The following is a 19,543-nucleotide window of genomic DNA, read 5'->3' as shown; positions in this document are numbered from 1 at the left end:
TGCTATGAAGTCTCGTACACCTTCTAGAGCAGGTCGAGGGTCACTTTCCCTATTAATACCAAATGCCTAAGATAGGGTGTCAGTATATAAGAATAGGTCTCAAGACAGAAATAAGGTATAATAAGCTCGTAAGCGATTTATTAATAAATAATAATCAAACATTACAGTCTCCAGAATAAAAAGAATCGAGGTACTCGCATATATCGTGACCGTCTCTCAAGGAGTTGGTTTCACAGGCTTGATAGCTTGCAGGGACTCTGCTGCTAACAGATTTTACTCCCGTATTTATACTATTCATTCATTATTCATTATTCTACTAGTAACAGAGGATAGAAAGTAAATTTAATACCTCCGTCATGATTTACTGCTAGTTAATATAGGATATCAGTTAACGCAAAGCAGTTATTCTGCTAAAGTAATGTTCAAAGCATAAGTCATAAAGACTGAGTCATGTATGTTCTGCTAGTCCCATCTAGTGGGCAGTCTGGTCATTGCGTGCCTTATTCTTTCTGCTTCCCTTTCTCCTCCTGCAGTTTCTTTTAGTTCTTTTAGTTGCCGAGGCAGCGGGACGCGACGTGCCCCCTCGCCCCTGCTGAGGCTCGCTGTGCGGCTCTGGAACGAGCTGTGGGCCTCGCAGTCACCGACCAGGAAAGGCGTTTCTTTTTCAATCTCCCGGTGGTGCTCGAGTCGTCTGACCCCGCTGACGAGCTCTGCGCGAATGGAAACATTTTTTTTTTTGTTCGCTTTCTCCGTTCCGTTTTGAGTTCGCTTGTGGTATTTTAGAAATGTCTTGCTGTTGTGATTGAATTGCTTCTTTTTTTTTTTTGGCCCTCATCTATTTGCTGAGTCACCAATCTGTTATTTCTTGGTCTGCTCCTCTTCCTACCCCTCAAAACCGCCAGTGCTATCTTGTGACACTTGAATCTGCAGAAGCCACAGCCAGGCAGCAGTTAGCCGTTCTCGCGGCCTGCTTGTTTACTGTAAGGGACCGCGGCTGGACTCTTCTGCCTCTCGTTTCTTCGGCTGCCTTCCCAGCACTTCAGGCGGAGTTGTTTCTGCTACAGTGCTGTACTTTGTTGATGCATCCCATGTGGATCAAGGCCTTTCAGAGGAAGCCTGCGGTCTCCCCATGTTTTATTGGACAGACAGAACTGGAACCAGATTAAAATCTTGATTTTTTTTTTTAGTAGTGCCAAAAGAAGCATTAATGTTCTCTTTGTCTCTGCCAGCTGTCGCCTTGCTTGATCCTCTTTCTTGTAGCTGTTGAGTGTTGCATTGTTTCTACTTCTCCGACGGGACGGCAGGGGTCTTGAGGTACAGTGAAACCAGCAGGGAAATGGGGAACTGTGGTTCTTTCCCACCATCTTCTTCAGGCTGCTGCGTGACAAGTAAGGTACAGCTGCCACCTGCTGCGGTGTTGGGGTCTCCTCCAGTTTGGGCTTGGTGGTGACGTGTCTCGAGTTGGTGCTTTCTCCCATTCACACTTACAAGGCTCTTCCCTGTGCTGTTGATATGAGTACTTGCAGCAGACCAGCGTTTCCAGTGAGCAGGAGCATGTAGGAGCCTTTCTGAGGCAGAGGACAACTGCGCAGTCGTGCTGTGGTGGAGGAGGGAGGGGCTCTTGGGATGAAGTGCCCCATGCTCTTGAGCGGCAGCATGCTGCCTGGGAAGTATGGGTAACCGCTACCAGCCGGGCGGTGGGTGTCCTTGAATTGAGCTTTGCCTCCGACTGGCAGTTTGGCTGGATCGGTGGCGCAGGGAGTCGGGGGTTGTCGCTGGCGGGCAGGGGGGAGAGCGGCACAGTGCACTGCTGACAGATTTCCAGTTCCTGCTTCCAGCAGCGCGGTGCTGTGCTGTTCGGAGTATCTAAAGGGGGCAGAGGGTGGCGCACCCGCTCTCGGTGTGCCCTTTGAACCCGCCGCCAGCAGGATGGGCTCGTCTCGTTGGCGGGGAGCTCCCCGGGGGGCTGCCGACGCAGCGCTCTGCTGGACCACATGAGAAGGCAGTGGGGAGCAGCTGGCAGCCAGACTGCAGCTGGGCTTCAAAGTCTGTTTACTGGCGGAGCTCGGTTTTACCCCGGGTAACCTGGCGTGGGGCAGCAGATCCCTCACGAAAGGGGCCGAGCGCTGTTGACGTGTTGCGTAACAGGGGAGCGTCCTTGACTCCCTCCCTGCAGCTGCTGGCGAGCTTGGCGACGGCTCCCGCCCGCCGGTCTGAGAGAGGCGGCTGTGTGTTGGACAGCGGGCCCTCCAGCGTGCCCTGGGAGGTGAAAGCGGGCGAGGGGAGCAGGTTACTTTGCGTGGCGCCTCAGGCCCCGGCTCTGGCGACGCTGTACCACACTGCTTTCATACTTCACAAGCCGGTCGGTGTGGGCTGACCGAGTGTTACAGGGTAAGCGAGTTAAATCGGGAAAACATTCAAAAGGGGCCACAAGAGATCTTGGAATCGATCGTGATTCTGAGCGCTATTGCCAGCCGATTCCATTCTCAAGGAGGGATCTGGACTTTCCATTGCAAGCAATATAAAGGAAGCAGCAGGCCGAGCAGAACTGTCATCTTTTTTTTTTTTTTTAAATCACCACCTTATAGGCGGTTGGTGATCTTTTGTCCCTCCGCTGCTGAGGGGCTGACCCCCTCTGTCAAACCACACACAGGCCCGGCGGCATCTCCCTTTCGACTCTGACGGCATCGGGGCGTCCCATCACACCCTGAAACCCCGGCGCTGAATCCTGAGAGTTTGCAACTGGTTCTGCTTGGCTGCCGGGTCCTGGCCCACCTGCGAGAGCCGGCTCCGGGTGGCCTAGCGTGAGATTATCAGTACAGCTGAGCAGGCGCTCAGGCAGAAGACTGGGGAAGATGTGCAATTTCAATGCTTGTGGTGATGCGGGGGAGAGAGGAGGCAGTGTCATGTGGGCAGGACTGGTGTTTTGGAGTTGCTCTTGCATTGCGGTTAGGTCACTGCCCACCTCTGCACCCCCCAATGTCCCGGTCTGGGTGTGGGGGGGGCTGCGTGGTCCCCAGTTCTGACCGCCTGGCTTAAAAGCCAAACTATCTTTGTGACTCCTGAGAGGATCTGCACGTCTCCTGAGCTGTTTCCTGAGAGAAGTCAGGGTATTGGCTTCGATGACATGGCTGGGCTGCTTGTTCCCCACTCCCACCACCCTGTGTGTAAGGTTCTGTAAGCGGTCAGAAGCTGTAAACAATCCATAAGATACCACATGTGGGCTCTGGACCCAGAATCCAGGCATTGAGTACAGAAGCACCTTCTTTGCCGAGATCCAAGACGTGGGAGGTCAGGAGCTATGAATTTTCACTTTGAAAGTGAAAGTGAGCTGTGGAATGCTCGGAGATGGGATGTCAGGGCACGGCACACTGACCTGATTTCTTTCAAGCAGGGGGTTGACAGCCTAGGCTGGTAAGAAATCGCCTGTGACTATATTACTCTGCAGCTCACAACTGAAAACCCACTGGAGCTCAGCAGGTGTGAGCCTGGCCAGTACCTGGAGGGGAGACCTCCTGGGAGAGCTGAGGCTGCTGCTGGAAGAGGTGTTAGTGGGACCAGTAGGGGGCGCTCAGCCTGTAGTCTGGGTCCTAATGCCCTAGTTTAGTGACAGGGACACTATACCGTAAAAAGGCACTGTCCTTCGGATGAGATCCTGACTCTCAGTGGTCATTAAAAATCCCAGGGCGTTTCTCGAAAAGAGTAGGGGTGTTACCCCGACGTCCTGGTCAGATTTTCCCCTGCCCTTTACCAGTCATGGCCTCCTAATAATCCCCATCTCTGAACTGGCTTCATCCCTCTGCTCTCCTCCCCACTGAGAGCTGGTGTGTAGGGAGAGGACTGGAGCATCATCCAGGTGGGGCTGCACACTGGTGGTGGTGGAGGGGATCCCCATTAACTATAAGGCGTTTTGAGTGGAGTGTCCACTCAAATATAAGGAATTATTATTAATAAAATCAACCCCTAGTGAGGGGTAACCCTACTGTGCATTTCCAGGCCTGCCCACCAGAGGGAGCCCAATACACATAATCATGCTCAGGCGAGAGAGAGGCCGCTAGCGGCGGCCCCGCGGCCCGACTTGTCCCGGTTTGCTGAGCGCTATTGAAATTCTGAGCATGCCCGCTATGCTAATCAGCCCGGGTGGCCCAAAGGAGCTACTGTATTTCCTAACGGCGGGCGCTTCTAGACCAGAGGTCGGTTGCTAGGACAGCAATGACTTTCCCCAGTGAAACCTCGAAGAATAACCGGCCCTTTATGCGGGGAATGAGCGGGTACATTGTGCCCACTTCTTAACTTATGACTACAGGAACTGGGCCCTGTGGGGAAAAAAAATGGTAGTATAGAAATTATTTTCAATTCGTATTTCCCCGCGATCTCAGTTCCCTCTCAATGGCGTAGCGCCTTTCCGCCAAGAACTCCTTTAAGAAGTTTTCTTTTGCCCTTCTGTGACATCTGGGGTCGTGGTCGGCTCACGGCAGGGGAACGGCTCTGAAGTGCTTTTCTTCGCTTGGGCGCCCCGACAAACGCGGCCCCAGTTACCCACTCCCCCCCCCCACACACACACGTTACAGGGCTGGCGGCTGGACTGGTCATCGCCGCGGGTCCAGCGGTGCTGTAGTCGCCGAGCCTGGGGTGCCCGCGAAGGGCTTGACTCTAACGGACCGGCCAGAAATGGGTGGACGCCGGCAAACAGTGTAGTTACGTCATTCGATTCGGTTGTGACGTGGGCTAGATATCAGAACTGACGGGCCTTACAGTTTAAATTATTTTTTCTTTGCCGTTTTTTTTAAATAATATAGCGCCCTTCAAGTTCGATCCAAGGGGCCGATAACCTCCAATACCACCGACAGAAAAACCGGGAAGCTCACGAGTGGTGTTTCACCGTGTGCAGGCGGACTTCACGTGTCTGAGTGCAAGTGTATTTGTGCAGAAATACTGTGTAGGGTCTATCCGAGGTAGAACTGGGGTCTACAAGCAAACTCCGAAAGCACAGCTCTTAACTGCCCCGGAGGAGCAGCGTGAGTGTGCGCGGGTCTGGTTAGCAGAGCTGTCGCTCAGGGGTCGGGTGGTGTGTTTCCAATGACACACGTTGAAGACTCTGTCTCCCGGTTCCCTCCGAAGGCCCCCAGACCGTGTTTCCTGTTCGGAAACGGGCTGCGCTGTTCGGGCGACGGCGAAGCTGGTCTCCCGCCTCTCCCGGCCGGTTCCGAGCGCTGCGTCCCGGGGCGTGACTGACGGCGGCTCTGTCGTGGCAACAAGCAGTCAGTCTACTGATCGTTGTTTTTAAGTTCTAGAAATAAATGTACAATCAAGTTCACTCCGGTCGAATTCCAAAGCACTGACGCTACTTTGCTTTGTCCCCCCCCCCGATAACGCATTGTTTAGGTTGGGGGGTGATTCTGGACCTTAATTTTCTTGCTGCTCTTACGACACGGGCAGCAGGGCTCGTGGAGGTGACCTGCTCGATCCAGAACCGGTCCTGATGGAGTTGCCCTCCCGCCTCCCGCCTTCCGCCTCCCGGACTCGGGGGTCGCGGACACCCCTTCAGCCAGACCCCACAATTGCGATTTGTGTCGTTTATCGAAGAAAAGTATGCGGTGTTGCCCCAGTGACGTCAAACCTGAGCAGGGTGGATGACAGTAAAAGTTAAGAGTCGCGCTCCGGGTCCCGTCAAGCTTCTACGTCACGATCGCCCGCAATTTCAGCACGTGGCTGATGTGAACGCCGTTCTTCCGGGCCCCTCGCGGTTACCTCGCTCGTGGCTCTGCGGAGTGAGCCGACAGAGTCCTGTTTATAATCGTATTGGCTAAGTTATGATTACATTAACACAAAAGGGACGAGGGACGACAGGAGGCTATGGGGCACCTATGATCATGATCATTTTAAAAACGTCTCCACGTCAGTTAATACCCAATACCTTTAGAGATGTAATTAGACTGACCTGTCTGTTTTGTAAATATGCCCTTACTATATATATACACACACACCAACATGGCAACTTGCGCTCAGCCAGTGACCTAACAGAACCAGTCTAATTCTTCTGGGAGCTACTCGGTGCGCGCGCGCCTCCTGCCAGGGCTTCGGTCCCCGAGGTGGCGGGGTCTCGAGCGCCTCCCTCGCTCTGCCCGCTCTGAGAGCGAGACGCGGATTTTCCCGACTTGGACCCTCCCTCCCCTCCTCTCCCCAAGTAGACGAGCAGCGGGAGCGCTCAGCGGTCTGCAGTCGCGCAGGCGGGCATCCGGCGAGCGTGTGCGAGCGAGGGAGCGGGCAGGGATCCCCACTAGAATGACAGCGCTGGCCCGGCCGTGCACAGCCGCCGGTCCCCGAGTCGAGCAGAACCGCTAGACGGGCCCCACTCTCTGTGCGTGGTGGGGGGCCGGAATAGAACCAGCACAAGCCCAACAGCACCCCGCGGTTCTTACTGCAGACAGCCAGGTAGCGAGCGGAACATGTCCACCACCGAGTAGAAGACGAGCCGACGGGGTGTCCCCAGAGAGCCGATGTGTCCAGAGCCCGGGGCGACCCGGGCGGCTCTGACGGGGACCAGGAGGAGACGGGGCGGAGAGGCGATGCCGGACGGGCGGGTGGTCTGCGTGGTGCTGCTGGTGCTGCAGCCGCAGGTAGGGACCGGATCTCCCGCTCCTCTGCCCGGCTGGCAGCGGGCGCCGCTGCAGGACGAACCCCGCTTGGGGGTGCGCGTTTCCCCCCGCGCCCCGGGAGCTTGGCCGCCGGGGCTCTGCGGAGAGGCGGCAGTCTTCACTTGTTGCTGCGCCGCTTCCGAGCGAGAGGCGATTTCACGGGCTCGGCGCTGCTGGCGAAGGGTCATCTTGCGCGCAGCGCTGAATCACCCCGGGAGGACTGTAATTTGCGCTGAGAGGGATGTTTGTGTGAATGTGGGGCGAAGCGTCAATTACTGCTTGTTTTTTTTTTCCTTCTTTTTTTTTTTGGCGCAACAGGCTTATCTGGGGAGTGGCGTTGATTGACGAGCTGAGACTCGGAGATAAACCGTAGCCTGAATTCCTCTCCCCCACCCCCGGCACCAAACATCTCTCGCTGAGCGGGGTGTTATTAAGTTCAGTCTGAAGGGAAAACGCAGAGACCTCCGCAGAGAAAGTGAGAAAAAGAGTGGTTTCACCCCGGGGAGAGTGAGGAATCGCAGCCGGGGGTGAAAACGTGCGGGTTTTCCTCTCTCTCCGACAGCGGTCTGACCGGGTCAACACACGTAATCGCCTTATAACGCCGTGCAGCCGCGGGTCCGCCGGCGAAGCGCCTGGAAACGGCGCCCCGGGGCTCCGGAAAGTCGGGCGTCAGCCGGGCACCGAACCTCAGGCTCGTGTGACGGGTACTCTGCTCTGGGGTCCACAAGCTGTCACCGCAGTCAGCTGGCTTCAGACATGTGCCTGGTCTGACTTTTCCCAGAGTCACCCCCCGCCTCTGAGTGCAGAAACGGCGCTATAAACCCCTTTGAACCGTGAGAGCGTGATCGGTTTGTCTAGCAGTTAGCCTGCTTCCTACTTCCCCCTCAGCGCGGGTGGTATCGGGGTCCCCCGCACTGCACCCCAGCGCGTGTTTGGAAGGCAGACCCTCCCGGGAGAGAGCGAAAGCGCGAGCGTGAGCGGGGTGTGCGCGCGGGGTGGGTGAGCCGGCTCGAGACCACCTGTCCACGGCCGCGCGAGTGCCCGAGGGGCTGTTTTCTGCGCCGTGGAGATGGCGCGGCGTCAGCGCACAGGGATCACGAAAGGCAGAGGAAAGGACGAGAGACGCTCCCCTCCCCACCGCCCGTGTCCGCTGTCTCGGCTGCGAGCGATTTTCTGCCGTCAGAGACGAGCAGAGATCCGGCCGGAATTTCAACTCCCAGAGGAAAGTCGTCGGGGCGACGCTGAGATCCCGGTCGACTCGAGTGGGAGTACCTGGCCCACGCTGTTCCCGTCCTGGTTACACCTTGTGCAAGAGTGGAACAGTCCCCAGAAAAACGCCTGAAACCATCTTTTGCGTGGCGCGTCAAAACGGTTTTGGCCGTTTTCTGAGCTGTGCATCTGTTCTCGTGGGTTGTTAGCAGGTACAGTGGAAAGCAGCAGCCTGTATTCCACATCAGTCTAAAGGAAATGTTTACTGAGGTGCGAAACCCTCCTGGGAGCACTGGCAGGTGCCGATGAGCTGTGGGCCACAGCCGTGCCCTCACCAGGCCCAGCAGAGCTGCAGGAGCAGCAGGCAGGCATCGCCATGGCAGCCGGTGGTTTTGGGGGAACACTACCACCTCGTGATGCCAACGCTGTGGCGGGGCTGGGACACAGATGGTGCCCTGCTGGTGTCTGCAGGCTGCGGGCCGGGGCAGGTTGGTGTCACTCAGCGTGCCCGCTGCCCTGGGCGCACCCCCCAAGCTCCCTCCCTGCGCTGGCAAGGGGGCAGCGTGTCTCCAGAGGGGAGGTGGGGGGAGGCCTGATGAGAGATGAAGACCCTGCTGAAATGTAAATATGCAAAGAATCTCTGCAGGCCGGAGTGCACTGTCACGGGCTGGGGCACAAGATCTCCCTCTCTCTCAGCTGCTGGATGAAAATTCCTCCTGCTGGTTGCTGGGAGTAAGCAGTTCCAGTGAGGCAGGGTGCATTGTGGCGGGACTGTGCTTTATTATTCCTGCTCTGTGTCAATATGCCATGTGCTCGCTCCTTCCTACAGTTTCCCTGGGCCTTTGAAAAGGAGTGGGAAGGCTTGGGTTGCAAGGTTGGGCAGCGGTGCCTCATTCCCAGGGCCCAGAGAATTCTTCATGTGTTTCTGAGATGTTGGAAGGCTTTTGATGTCCTTGCACTGCTGGCTGAAAAGAAATGTGCAGGAAAGAATTGTCCCTTTTTCTGATCCTTCAGAAGGGCTCCTGTTGTGAGAAGCAGTTGGGTTGGGTCTGTATTTTAAGAACAGTAGACTAATGGCACAACATTTGACAGGGGCATCAGTCAGTGTGTCAGTGGATCAGTGCGTTTCTCAGTCACTGTGCCAGTGGTCCAGTGCGTCAGTGGTTCAGTGTGTCAGTGCGTTTCTCAGTCACTGTGCCAGTGGTCCAGTATGTCTGTGGGTCTGTGTGTTGGTGCGTCTATGGTTCAGTGCGTCAGTGGTTCAGTGCGTCAGTGGTTCAGTGTGTCAGTGGGTCTCTCAGTCACTGTGCCAGTGGTCCAGTATGTCTGTGGGTCTGTGTGTTGGTGCGTCTATGGTTCAGTGCGTCAGTGGTTCAGTGCGTCAGTGGTTCAGTGTGTCAGTGGGTCTCTCAGTCACTGTGCCAGTGGTCCAGTGTGTCTGTGGGTCTGTGTGTCAGTGGGTCTTTCAGTCAGTGTGTCAGTGGTTCTCTCTGTTGTGAGATCACCATTGCAGACTCCAGCATTGTCTCTGGGCTCACAGCCATCGCCGTCTCAGGGGTCTTGTTAGTGGAGCATCAGGTGTTACATGGTTTGGAAGCAGTTCTCTCTTTCCCTGGAGCTGGAGCAGAGGTTGCTAGGGCCTCGCTGGTGCTGCTGGGTGAATTTCCACAGACAGTGAGACGCCCTGATCCCTGGGGTTCCAAGACAGCCTGCCCTGGCATTTAAATCCAGGAATGGATTTTAACTGCTGTGCAGCGGGAGTCTGACCTTGTCCATGCCCAGGGCTGCTGGCCTCACCCATCCTTCGCACATTGCACCAGGCACAGCAGCATGCTCCTGACCGAGGCACAGTCTGAGGTCTGACCATGAAGAGCGATCTGGCACGATGAATGTTGCCTGTTGCCCTGGGTGCCACAGGACTTCACCGTTCCAGTGTGTCTCTCCAGACTGGGGGTGCTCCAGGTCCAATAAGATGGAGGGGTTCTGTGAAAAGGAGCAGCACTTTTCTAGTGTCTTTTTACACCCATCTGTAAGCACCAGCGATGCTTTGTCCCGGAGTTGTCGGCAGACAGATGGGCTCTGAGCCAAACTCCTTGCAGGAAAGGTCCCAGTTGCTGCCTCGCTGTTGTCAATGTTACACACATCCCAGACAGGTCTGCTTTGAAAAAAGAGGTATTCCAATAAAAACATGACTGTTTGGAAATGTAGGCATTACACTGCAAAGATTTGTGCTCTAAAAGAATGTTTCTCTGGTCACCTCAATTGAGCTGTACCGTATTAGAATGTAAGCAGGTGAGTGATTGTATACAATCTACATTAATACATAGATGCATATTTCTATAGACTTGCAAGGCCACCCTGAGTGTTTAAAAAAACTAGCAAAAGTAACATTGACAAAAGAGGATAGTTTAACCCTCAGGTTTTTGTTACTAATGATAAATGATAAAATGGCCCTGTTTTCGGTAAAGGTGTAAAAGCACTTCTCTATGTACCTGTCGGCTTTGCAGGGAGCTGTTCAGTGTCCCCACAGTGGTTTTGCGTCAGTAATGGAAATGACACTTTGGATCTGCATCTGTTCCATGCCACGATGCACTGAGTCAAGCTACCAGATGCAGATGTGCCCAGATGTGTTGTGCTGCCTTCTTTTTGTGCTTGGTGTTTTGTACCCTCTTTGTCGAGCTTGTTCATTTGACTTGCCAGGACACAGGAGTGCTGTGAGCAGTTTCGTCACTCAAATAATTCAGCAGTCCTGCTGCAGGTTTGACTGACTTGCTGATCTTTAGCTCAAGGTCTTGGGAAGAGAAGTTGTGAAATCTGCTGGGCAGCACAACTAGGTCTGCTTCATGGGGAATCCAGGAATCCAGGTGTGCAACAGAGTCATCTACTGCAGGAATTCTTAGAGCAGAGCAGACAGTAGGGATGGGTGGCAGCCCTCAGCCAGGTGTTACTGCAGAAGCAGCTGTTCAGCCCAGTCTGGACTGGCCATAGCAGGGAGGGAACGGAAGACAGGTGAGGATGACAATCAGTCCATCAAGCCTGTATGATAGTGAGCAGTTAATTGATCCAAGGACCTCATCCCGTTGCTTCTTGGAAGAAGGCTGGGTATTGAGTTCAGCACTGTTACTGGGCAGCTTGTTCCACACTCCTACCACCCTTTGTGCGTTTGTGCGTTCCTCCAGTTCTCAACTGAAATGCAACTAAACCTCCCTTTAGTGTCCAGTTGTCTCTTCTGCTTATGCTTCTCCGTTCAAGGTTAAAGAGATTGAGTTCCTTCGCCCTGGCTGCGTAAGAGTTTGTGGGTGCCCAGTGATAACTTTTTCTCACGCGGCACTGCTGCTTGACAAATCCTGGCCGCCATTAGCTAGCAGCTCGGCTCGGACCAGGAGAGCTGATTCCTGGACGACAGGACAAAGGCTCTGTTATGATTGAGCCCCTCGGTAGCCCCCGGTCGAACTCTTTGCCCACTGTTTCTTCACGCCAGAGGCGTTTCCTGTTGCTCGCTGGGCTGCGCGCTCGGTGTGTTCAGCGTGGAAACACTGCGGTCTGTCTCCTGCCTCTCTCCAGCCCGGCCCCTCTCCCTGCTTCTCTGTTGACATCCTGTCTGGCAGAGGAGGAGAAAAAGACGTTTTTCATTTATTTGATCTTCGGGAACACAACAGCCGAGGGAGAGAGAGCTGGAGAGTGTTGGTCAGACTGAGTGATTGTCTTCCTCTTTCCACTCCGCAGAGCAAGTAACCATAATCAATGGCCCCAGCCTGACGGCTGCTGCTGGTTAACCCCCTCCCTGCTGGCAGCCCGCTGGCGGGGCCCCTGTTCAGGACTGCAGTAGTGGCTCGGGAGCCGAACGAGAGTCTCTGACCACATCTCTGTCCGCTGCCGTCCTCCCTCTCCAGGTCCTGCAGGCGGTGGGGGTGTTCGAGCTCCAGATCAAGCAGCTCCAGAACACCAACGGGCTGCTGCTGAGCGGGGGGTGCTGCGACAGCGGGGGCGGGGGCGGCGTGGGGGGCCGCTGCCCCCAGGCGGACCAGTGCGACACTTTCCTCCGGGCGTGTCTGAAGGAGTACCAGGTGCGGGTGTCGCCCACGGGCTCCTGCACCTTCGGCGCGGGCAGCACGGGCGTCCTGGGGGGCAACAGCTTCTCCCTGCGGCACCGGACCCCCGGCGAGCAGGTGGGGCGGATCAGCATCCCCTTCAAGTACGCCTGGCCGGTGAGTACTCGCGCCCGTCAGGGTTCCGGGCTCTGAGGGTTTCCAGGTAGCGAAACGAATGATGTAAAATCAGATCCGGTCAGTCCGAGATGGCTTGAGGGAAAGAGAACCGTGTAGCTGAAATGGTCACTGTGTCTCCGTGTGACCCTCCTGCTTGAGCATCTGCGTCAGGCCCTGCGGGGGGGCCTCTTCCTGTGTGAGAGCACGTGCTTGGAGCTGTCGAGGCCTGTGTTGTCCTCTCCGTCGTAAGGAGGCCCAAGGTGTGCCAGGAGGGGAGGCTCAAATCTGACTAGGGGTCGCCAGGGCTGGCCAGAGCTGGAAAGGGGGTCTTCATCAGGGCGCTCTCTCTGTCTCATCGGTAGTGCTGGCTTAGTGGGGTCTCTGTGAATCTAATTTGGAGTGCCGGCTTGTCTGGGCTGGGCTGACTGAGAACTGGTTTGTGCTCCTCCTGGTGAGGAGCTATAGGCCCTGGTGTGATCACAGAGCACTGATCTACGCTGTCTTTTAGCAGTTTTTTAACCAAACCTTCTACACTACGGCTTGATAGTTTCTCTCTGCAGGGGGTAATGCAGGTAGCCCTCACCTGCGCCGTTATCTTCCATACCTTTGCAGATGTGTCTCCTGACCAGTCAGGATGTTTTAGCGAGAGCTCTTTTCATGAGATTGAAACCCTTCATCCTGAGTTTCACCTCGGTTTGGGAGAGAGTGGCTGCTGAGCCGTTCTCATTGTGTCCCTGCTCTGTAATTCAGGATCGCGGACGGTTTTCTACTGGGAGATGATCATGAGCTCTGCAGCTCAGTTGTTGTCTGCGGGTTCTTTCAGATATGAAGGATTTGATTGAGGAGAACAGGCCAGGGCACAGCCAGTGCTGCCCAATGGTTTTGCTCATCACTGCACAGCGTTAATTAATGGTGCAATTAGTCTTTGCAGGGTTGTTTTTTCCAAAACCAAATCGCGTGCACTAACCTACTGAGACAGTTTTGAAAGATTTAATTTAATAAATTAATTCTGAAACTCGTGAATATTACAAATTCTGTTTGTCTCTGTAGTTTAGAATTTGAACTATATGTTGTATATGTTGTCTTCTGAATCCTCCTCTCCTCAGTCCAAACCGACCCTCATGTTTCTTTATAGTATCTCGTGGCTCCAGATTCATGGCAGGAGGTTCTGTGAGGTCAGGTCCCATGAGGAGCACTGCTGCTGTCCCCTTGAGCAAGCTGCTTTACTCAAACTGCTCCAGTAACATGCCCAGCTGCATAAATGAGTATACATGGACGTCACTTTGGATAAAGGTGTCTGGCATTTAAGAATAATAATCACGACCCCTATCTTGGTGTATGCATTCAGTTTTCATCTCAACCTTTATGCATAAGCTTCGTCTAATAGTTCTCCTGAGATCTAGTGATTCGGTCATTGAAGTCAAGCTGGAGGATCACCATGGTGACAGGCAGCAAAGAGCTGGAGGCCTCTTCAGTGTATTGAAGCCGGAGGACGGCTCAGGCTGTAGAGATACACTGGACAGCAGGATACTCCGAGCAGCTCTGGGCTTCACAGGGCCACACAGGGAGGCGTGTCCAAGCTCGCTGCCCGTGATTGGCGGACGTTGATGGGCGGGGCATGCCACGTGCAGACTTTGTTTGAGGTGTGATTCTTTTGCCCTCTGCGTCCATCCCAGGTGCCACACACAGGCTCCAGCTGGTTGGAACGCTCTGTCATGGACGCGGCAGTTTGTGGGTGAGGGTCAGGACAGGGAGGCGCAGAAGGTGGAATGAATGAGAGAGTACAGTCCGTGTGCGAAGGGCAGGGGGACAGCAGCAGAGCAGAACAGCAGCAGAGCAGCCTGTGTGTGCAACAACGTAGGATCTAGTGGTGCAGTGCGGGGAGCGTGTGCATCTGAGCTTATTCAAACAGGACTGTAGTAAGGGTATGAAAAAGCATGATAAAGTGTGTTCCCGAAGATGGAATGATGGAATACCATGGCAAAGCGAAGCGAATGCAGGGAACAAGTACAGTAGAGTCCCGATTATCCGACCTAAACGGGACTGATAGTATGTCGGATAATGCGAAAACTGAGTTGACAAATCATAGATTTATGGAAGTGCAGTATAAGTATGAAATCTAGTTTGCTAATCTGCTGTAAATCAGAGCTTTCTCCTGAAGTATCAGACCTGTGATAGGCATGCCCTCTGCTGCATGAACCACAAGAACAAAGCTTCACTGACCTGAAGACCTGAAGGGCCAGCCAGAGCACCACTTCTCTATCTCATTTCTTTCCCTCTCCCAGCTGCAACTCGTCCCGCACCGAATTCAGATGCAAGTTTTTTGCAATGGGCTCGCCTTTGTCCAGTCCTTTTTTAACGCTTCAAGCTTTTGTTCCACTGAAAGAACTGCTTTCTTTCTCTTCGCACTTGTCATGTTTCTCAAATAACCAAATTATATATATGAGTGCAAACGAGCGAGCGAAGCTACGTCAATGGCAGGATTTGACGCACTGAGAGACAAAGCAGGATGGGATTGGGCAAAACATTATGCATGCGCACGCATACAGTACATAGCATATATGTATATAGCATGTTGATTGCTACTGTATGTCGGATAAAACGGAATGTCAGATAATCGAGACTGTGCTGTATAACATATAACAATCTGCAGAAGAACAGCGGTACTGAACTTTAATAAGGATGCATGCTTATCCTGGACTGAGTGTGTGAGGGAGAGGTTTCTCATAGAACAGTAAACGGTATCGATTTCAGGGAAAGGTAGCACATGTGGGAGGGGGTGTTGAGAAGGCGCGGTTTTCCCTGGGAAACGGCCGGGCTGAAAGAGCAGCCTTGTCCAGCAGCCTCTGTGAGAGGCGGGGCCCGTTGCTCCCCTGGGGGGGGCCTCGGCTGGGAGGGAGGCAGGTGAGGAGCGTCCCTGGGAGAAAGCCGAGCTGGCCGACTCTCTCTCCAGGGAGAATTGGATGTGTGAACACGTCCTGAGCTGGAGACTGAGGAAAGGATCAAAGGGGTCAGTAGGCAGATTATCTCGGGCCTGTTGGAACAATCGGTTTGCATCCAGTTTCAGGTGAGTGATGAATGAAGCTCCACCACAGGTTTAAACCCAGTTTCACCTCACTGGGAAAAGGAGATGGGCCTTTAACTTGTGATCCTGTGCACAAAGTGCTGGCATCACATTTTCTGTCTAAGGTATTTTTGTTTTAGGGAAAGAATATCAGGGTGACACACTCCTCCGATTTGTGCAGCTTCCCCTTAGACACTTCCTAGCAGGCTGCCTCAATAAAATAAGAAAATCTCAACCATCTGTTTTTGGCTCCGGTAGATTGTATTTCACAGAAGAAAATGAGCGTCACACGGGAAGAAAAGGACACTCTGAGCTGATTAGGAGATCCTGATGTGAAAGTGAAGGTCATTTCACCTCTAGCTCCTCAGAGTGGCTCACTGTGAGTCACGTTTCAAGAGCTCTGCAGAGGCAGCAGGGAAGGCAGGAGGCACTTCCTCCAAGTGTGTGAGAGATTTTTGTGAGACTCCTGTAGCAAAGCGTGAAGAGATATGCAACAAGTTCCAACTGGACTGAGCGCAGGTGCGGCCAGCTAGTGGCAGCTGGCCCTGCTCTCGGAGAGCCCCGCTCCTGCAGGTGTTTGAGGATCAGTGGGAGCTGGAGCCCAGGAAACAGGTCTCACCCTGCGGGCGAGCCCTCCGCCTCCAGAGCTGGGCCTCACTGACTGGAGCTCTGGATTTCAGTCAGGCACAGAGGAAAGAAGCACAAAGTGCCAGAGACTTCCAGAGTCGAGGTCCAGGCTCTGAACATCACAGCGCCGACTGCCACCTCTCCTGCTCTGCCATCATCTTCATCATCTTCCTTGGCTGATGCCTGATATCCTTCCGCTCACCAGATCACAGAACCCTCTCTATTCCTACGCGCATGTGTATCTCACAAATGTAGGAGCCAGTACATTTTAGCTCTTAGCGTGGTGCGTGAGACTAGTAGTGTTTAGAGTTCACCCCCTGAGGCCTACACTTTGACTCTCTTCTTGCAGCCAGGGATCTGCTGCTTCATATCTGAGCCGTGGTCTGACCAGGTGGGGCCCCCCAGCACAGCGTCATTTACTTCTCGAACCCCCACAGGCCTGTGCCCCACAACCTGTTGCTGTTCCCTCCTTCAGCGCTGGTTTGCGAAACTAGTCCTCCCCTCTTCCATCAGCACGAGGATCCCTCTCTGCTGTGGCCTGGAGCTGACTGTCTTTCATGGGCTGCTCTTTGTAAGCCTCTTAATGGACACAGGGGTGTGGCTAGTTCCACTCACCCTGAGTGACCCACACTCGGCAATTCAACACACACCTGCTTACTCAACGCTTAGCAGCCATCTTGGCTCAAGGACACAGCATGGTCCGGGTTTGAGCCAAGATGGTGGCTTCCCAGGACAAGCCTGGTTCTCTTTCTCTATCACTGCAATTTCACTGATCTTAACTTGATCTTTAGCGCTCTTTACTTGCTTCTACCACACTACACTGGGCAGCGTTGCACATTGCTGTGATTTTACTGTGATTTCCCTGTTTCTCCCCGGTATATCGCAATGACTGTAGCAGAAGTGTAGCAGAGGCCGAGCTGTCCAGCCTGTTTCCTCGGCACAAGCCAGCCTGGAAACTGGGAGGCCAGTGGACATGAACCCAGAGAGAGGAGCCGGCGGTCTAGTCCGGAGCTGCAGAGAGATGTGTTATTATTGCTGTTGTTTTTTTTTTACAACTTCCTGCGACCGGCTCCAGCTGCCTGTCTGGAGACCGTGTCCCAGTGCTGGCTCGGCCACGCCCTCGCTCTGACCCGCACATGGTCTCCATTAGACACGCTTTCTCCGGCACTGCTTTGCAGGAACCGGGAGGTTCATTTCCCCTTATGGATCAGGTGGCTGTTAACGCTTTACTGAGCCTCAGCCCGCAGTGTGCGCCGCAGTCAGCAGAGTCACCGTGGGTGTTCGTGCGCTGATTCGGAAACTGACACGGGTGTGGCTCATCCGCGCTGCTGGAGGCTGAGTTCGCCTCAGTCCTGTTGACGAGGCTGCACTCAGCGCGGACTCGGCTTGCCTTCTTTCCGGGTTTTGTCAGCAGCCTCATTCAGATCCGCTTCTCTGGTTCCGGGCCTGACTTTCCCCCAGCGTTTCTCCAGCTGCTGCTGCTCTGCAGCTGAACCCGGAGAGCCGGCCTGCGCTGAGGCCGAGAGCGGGCGTGCTGATGCCACGGTTTGATAACGCAGAAAAAAAAACCGAAAAGACAGCAGCCGACCCATGCTGGCAGGAGAGGGGACGGGCACGGGGTGCGGGAATGGCCGGCTCTCGCTGGCTGCTGCCTGTCGCGGCCCGGCGCTCCGATGGCAAGGGGCGTGCGGGCAGGATCTGCGCCCTGCTGGTGTGCGGCACATCTTCAAGCCAGGCGTGTGGGAATGACCAGTTAATGAACCCACAAGAGAAACACATAAACATGCTGCGTAACGTGCATGGAAAATAACCATATTACTCACATTACATGTGGGTGAAATACACTGTCTCTCTGTTGATTCTTCTATTAGTGTCACACAAGTTCTCCTGACTCTTCAGCTCTGCAAAGTAACTTTCTTTAACTTGATACAACCCAGGCGGTCCCAGTCTCAGTCCTGCAGCTGAGCCTGCTTACTTTGAAGAGCCCTCAACTGAAGCAGCAAGCCACTTGGTTGGACTCTTCTCCTGATCACAATGAAATAGTTCAAATTCACCCTAATATTCGGTCTGTTAAGGGCTCTGCTCAGGTGGAACAAGCACAGGGACATGAGTGGGACCCCCAGACAGGACTGCTCCGCGAGACTGACTCTTGACAGGTTGTTTCCATTCTGCATGACGGAGAGATGTTTTATTCTCTGGGGTGTTGACGATGCCACAGTGCAGTAACAGCAGAGTGTCATGTTATGCTGAGCCCATGCAACATGACAGAAGAATGTGTACTACCATGATGGTGCTGACCGTGTGGCATAAGCCATATGTGATGTACATATATAGACGTATGGAAAATTGATAGAACTAAACTCTGTGGGTAAGGATTGAGCAGCATGTTAATATCGCAGTTTAGATCTGCCTGGTCATGCACTGCGTGACTTGCATACCCTGAATCCGAGCCCGTACTGCGCACCACATCCTAACATTTTAGCTCAGGGCTAAATCTGGTTCAGCTGCAAAGATTGTAGATGAGAACCAGACAGCAAAAGTGAACACATGGAAACCTTCCTTCACCTGCCCCCCTTCCGTTAAGCTTATCCTCGTTTTTTTCTTTGTGCACACACTTGATGCAAAACGAGCGCCGTGCTGAAATCCTGCACAAGCAGGCAGCCTGTGGCTGTGGGAGCAGTTTGCTTGTCAGGGTGTCCAGCAAGAGCAGAGCCTGGAGAAAAGGAGAGCACTCTGTGACTTCCTCCTACAGCAGCACGTTCTAAATGGGGTGTCTGCGCCCTGACGAGAAAGGTGGAAATTAAGAAGAGACGCACTCCCAGGAGTGGGTGTGACTGGAATGTTATTGAAGCCGTCTGAGTTGGAACTTGTGAGAATTGTGGAATTGATCAGCCACTGAGCCACTGAATGAGATCAATGATCAAAGTATTCAAAACCCTCAAAGGTACTGTCAAAGCCAACCCAAGAATTTCCTTCCAGTTCAGGGAGGACCAGGAAAGTGGAAAATCCACTCAGGACTGTAAAAAGGGGTCTCTATTTTGCACATAGAGTAGTGAGTGTAGGGAACAAGCAAACCCCCAGCTATATTGTACTGTAGAAGCCAACTCTATGGGGATTTTCAAGAATTGTGTGGATGAGACCTTGTGTTTGTAATCTTTCCTTATGAGCTTATCTTCTGTAAAAAACACGTGCACACTTTTAAAATCTGTTCTGTGCATTAGAAGTGTGTATGTTTAAAGAAATTCTCTGAGCATATAACCTGCTTATATTGACTTCTAGTCTGGTTACTCTCTCAGTGCTGAAGGAGGGTTCGTGTCATGTTGCATGGAGGCAATCAGTGTTGCACAATGCTCTGAGGCAAAATACAGTGTTGCACCGGCTTGGTCAGGAGGATCAGTCTTTGTGCCAAGGTTCTGCTGTGCAAAAAAAACATACAATTTGATACACAATCAGAAATTCTTCTTTACTTGTGCTTTAAACATGTACCCAGCACAGAGTCATAATCCTCTCCTACAGTGATAAGCCTACACACACATCACAGCCGTGCCGCAGTGTGCAGTGCGGGGCTACAGTATGCACACAGAGGATTGCTCCACACAGTAATGAGGCCAGGAGCTCCCAGGGGCGACTCCAGGCCTGCGTAGCAGCACTGACTCTGCAGTCGTTTCTCAGGAAAGCGCTCCCCCCCCCGCCGTGCTCCAGTTGAAACTCGATCTGCTTTCTATTCTTTGCTGCTCTTATTACCTGGAGATGCCGGGCAGCGCGGGGTTCAGAAAGCGCGTGTGGGCTTCTCCTCC

At 53.7% G+C, this 19,543-nt stretch overlaps 1 protein-coding gene across 1 annotated transcript in view; it reads left to right on the top strand.

The window, feature by feature from the left end:
* The first annotated feature begins 6,043 nt into the window (after positions 1-6,043).
* LOC148838736 (uncharacterized) overlaps positions 6,044-19,543 on the top strand; it is a 45,055-nt gene continuing 31,555 nt past the window's right edge. The window contains exons 1-2 of the mRNA XM_088910753.1: positions 6,044-6,620; positions 11,741-12,055. Coding sequence (XP_088766879.1) covers positions 6,501-6,620; positions 11,741-12,055 — 435 coding nt within the window. The 5' untranslated portion in view covers positions 6,044-6,500. The remainder of the gene's footprint in view (positions 6,621-11,740; positions 12,056-19,543) is intronic.

This window comes from Atractosteus spatula, chromosome 3 (assembly GCF_055471065.1).
Source record: "Atractosteus spatula isolate fAtrSpa1 chromosome 3, fAtrSpa1.hap1, whole genome shotgun sequence".
NCBI lineage: Eukaryota > Metazoa > Chordata > Actinopteri > Semionotiformes > Lepisosteidae > Atractosteus > Atractosteus spatula.
The sequence above is the reverse complement of the archived record's forward strand: the minus strand, read 5'-3'. Positions and strand labels throughout refer to the sequence as shown.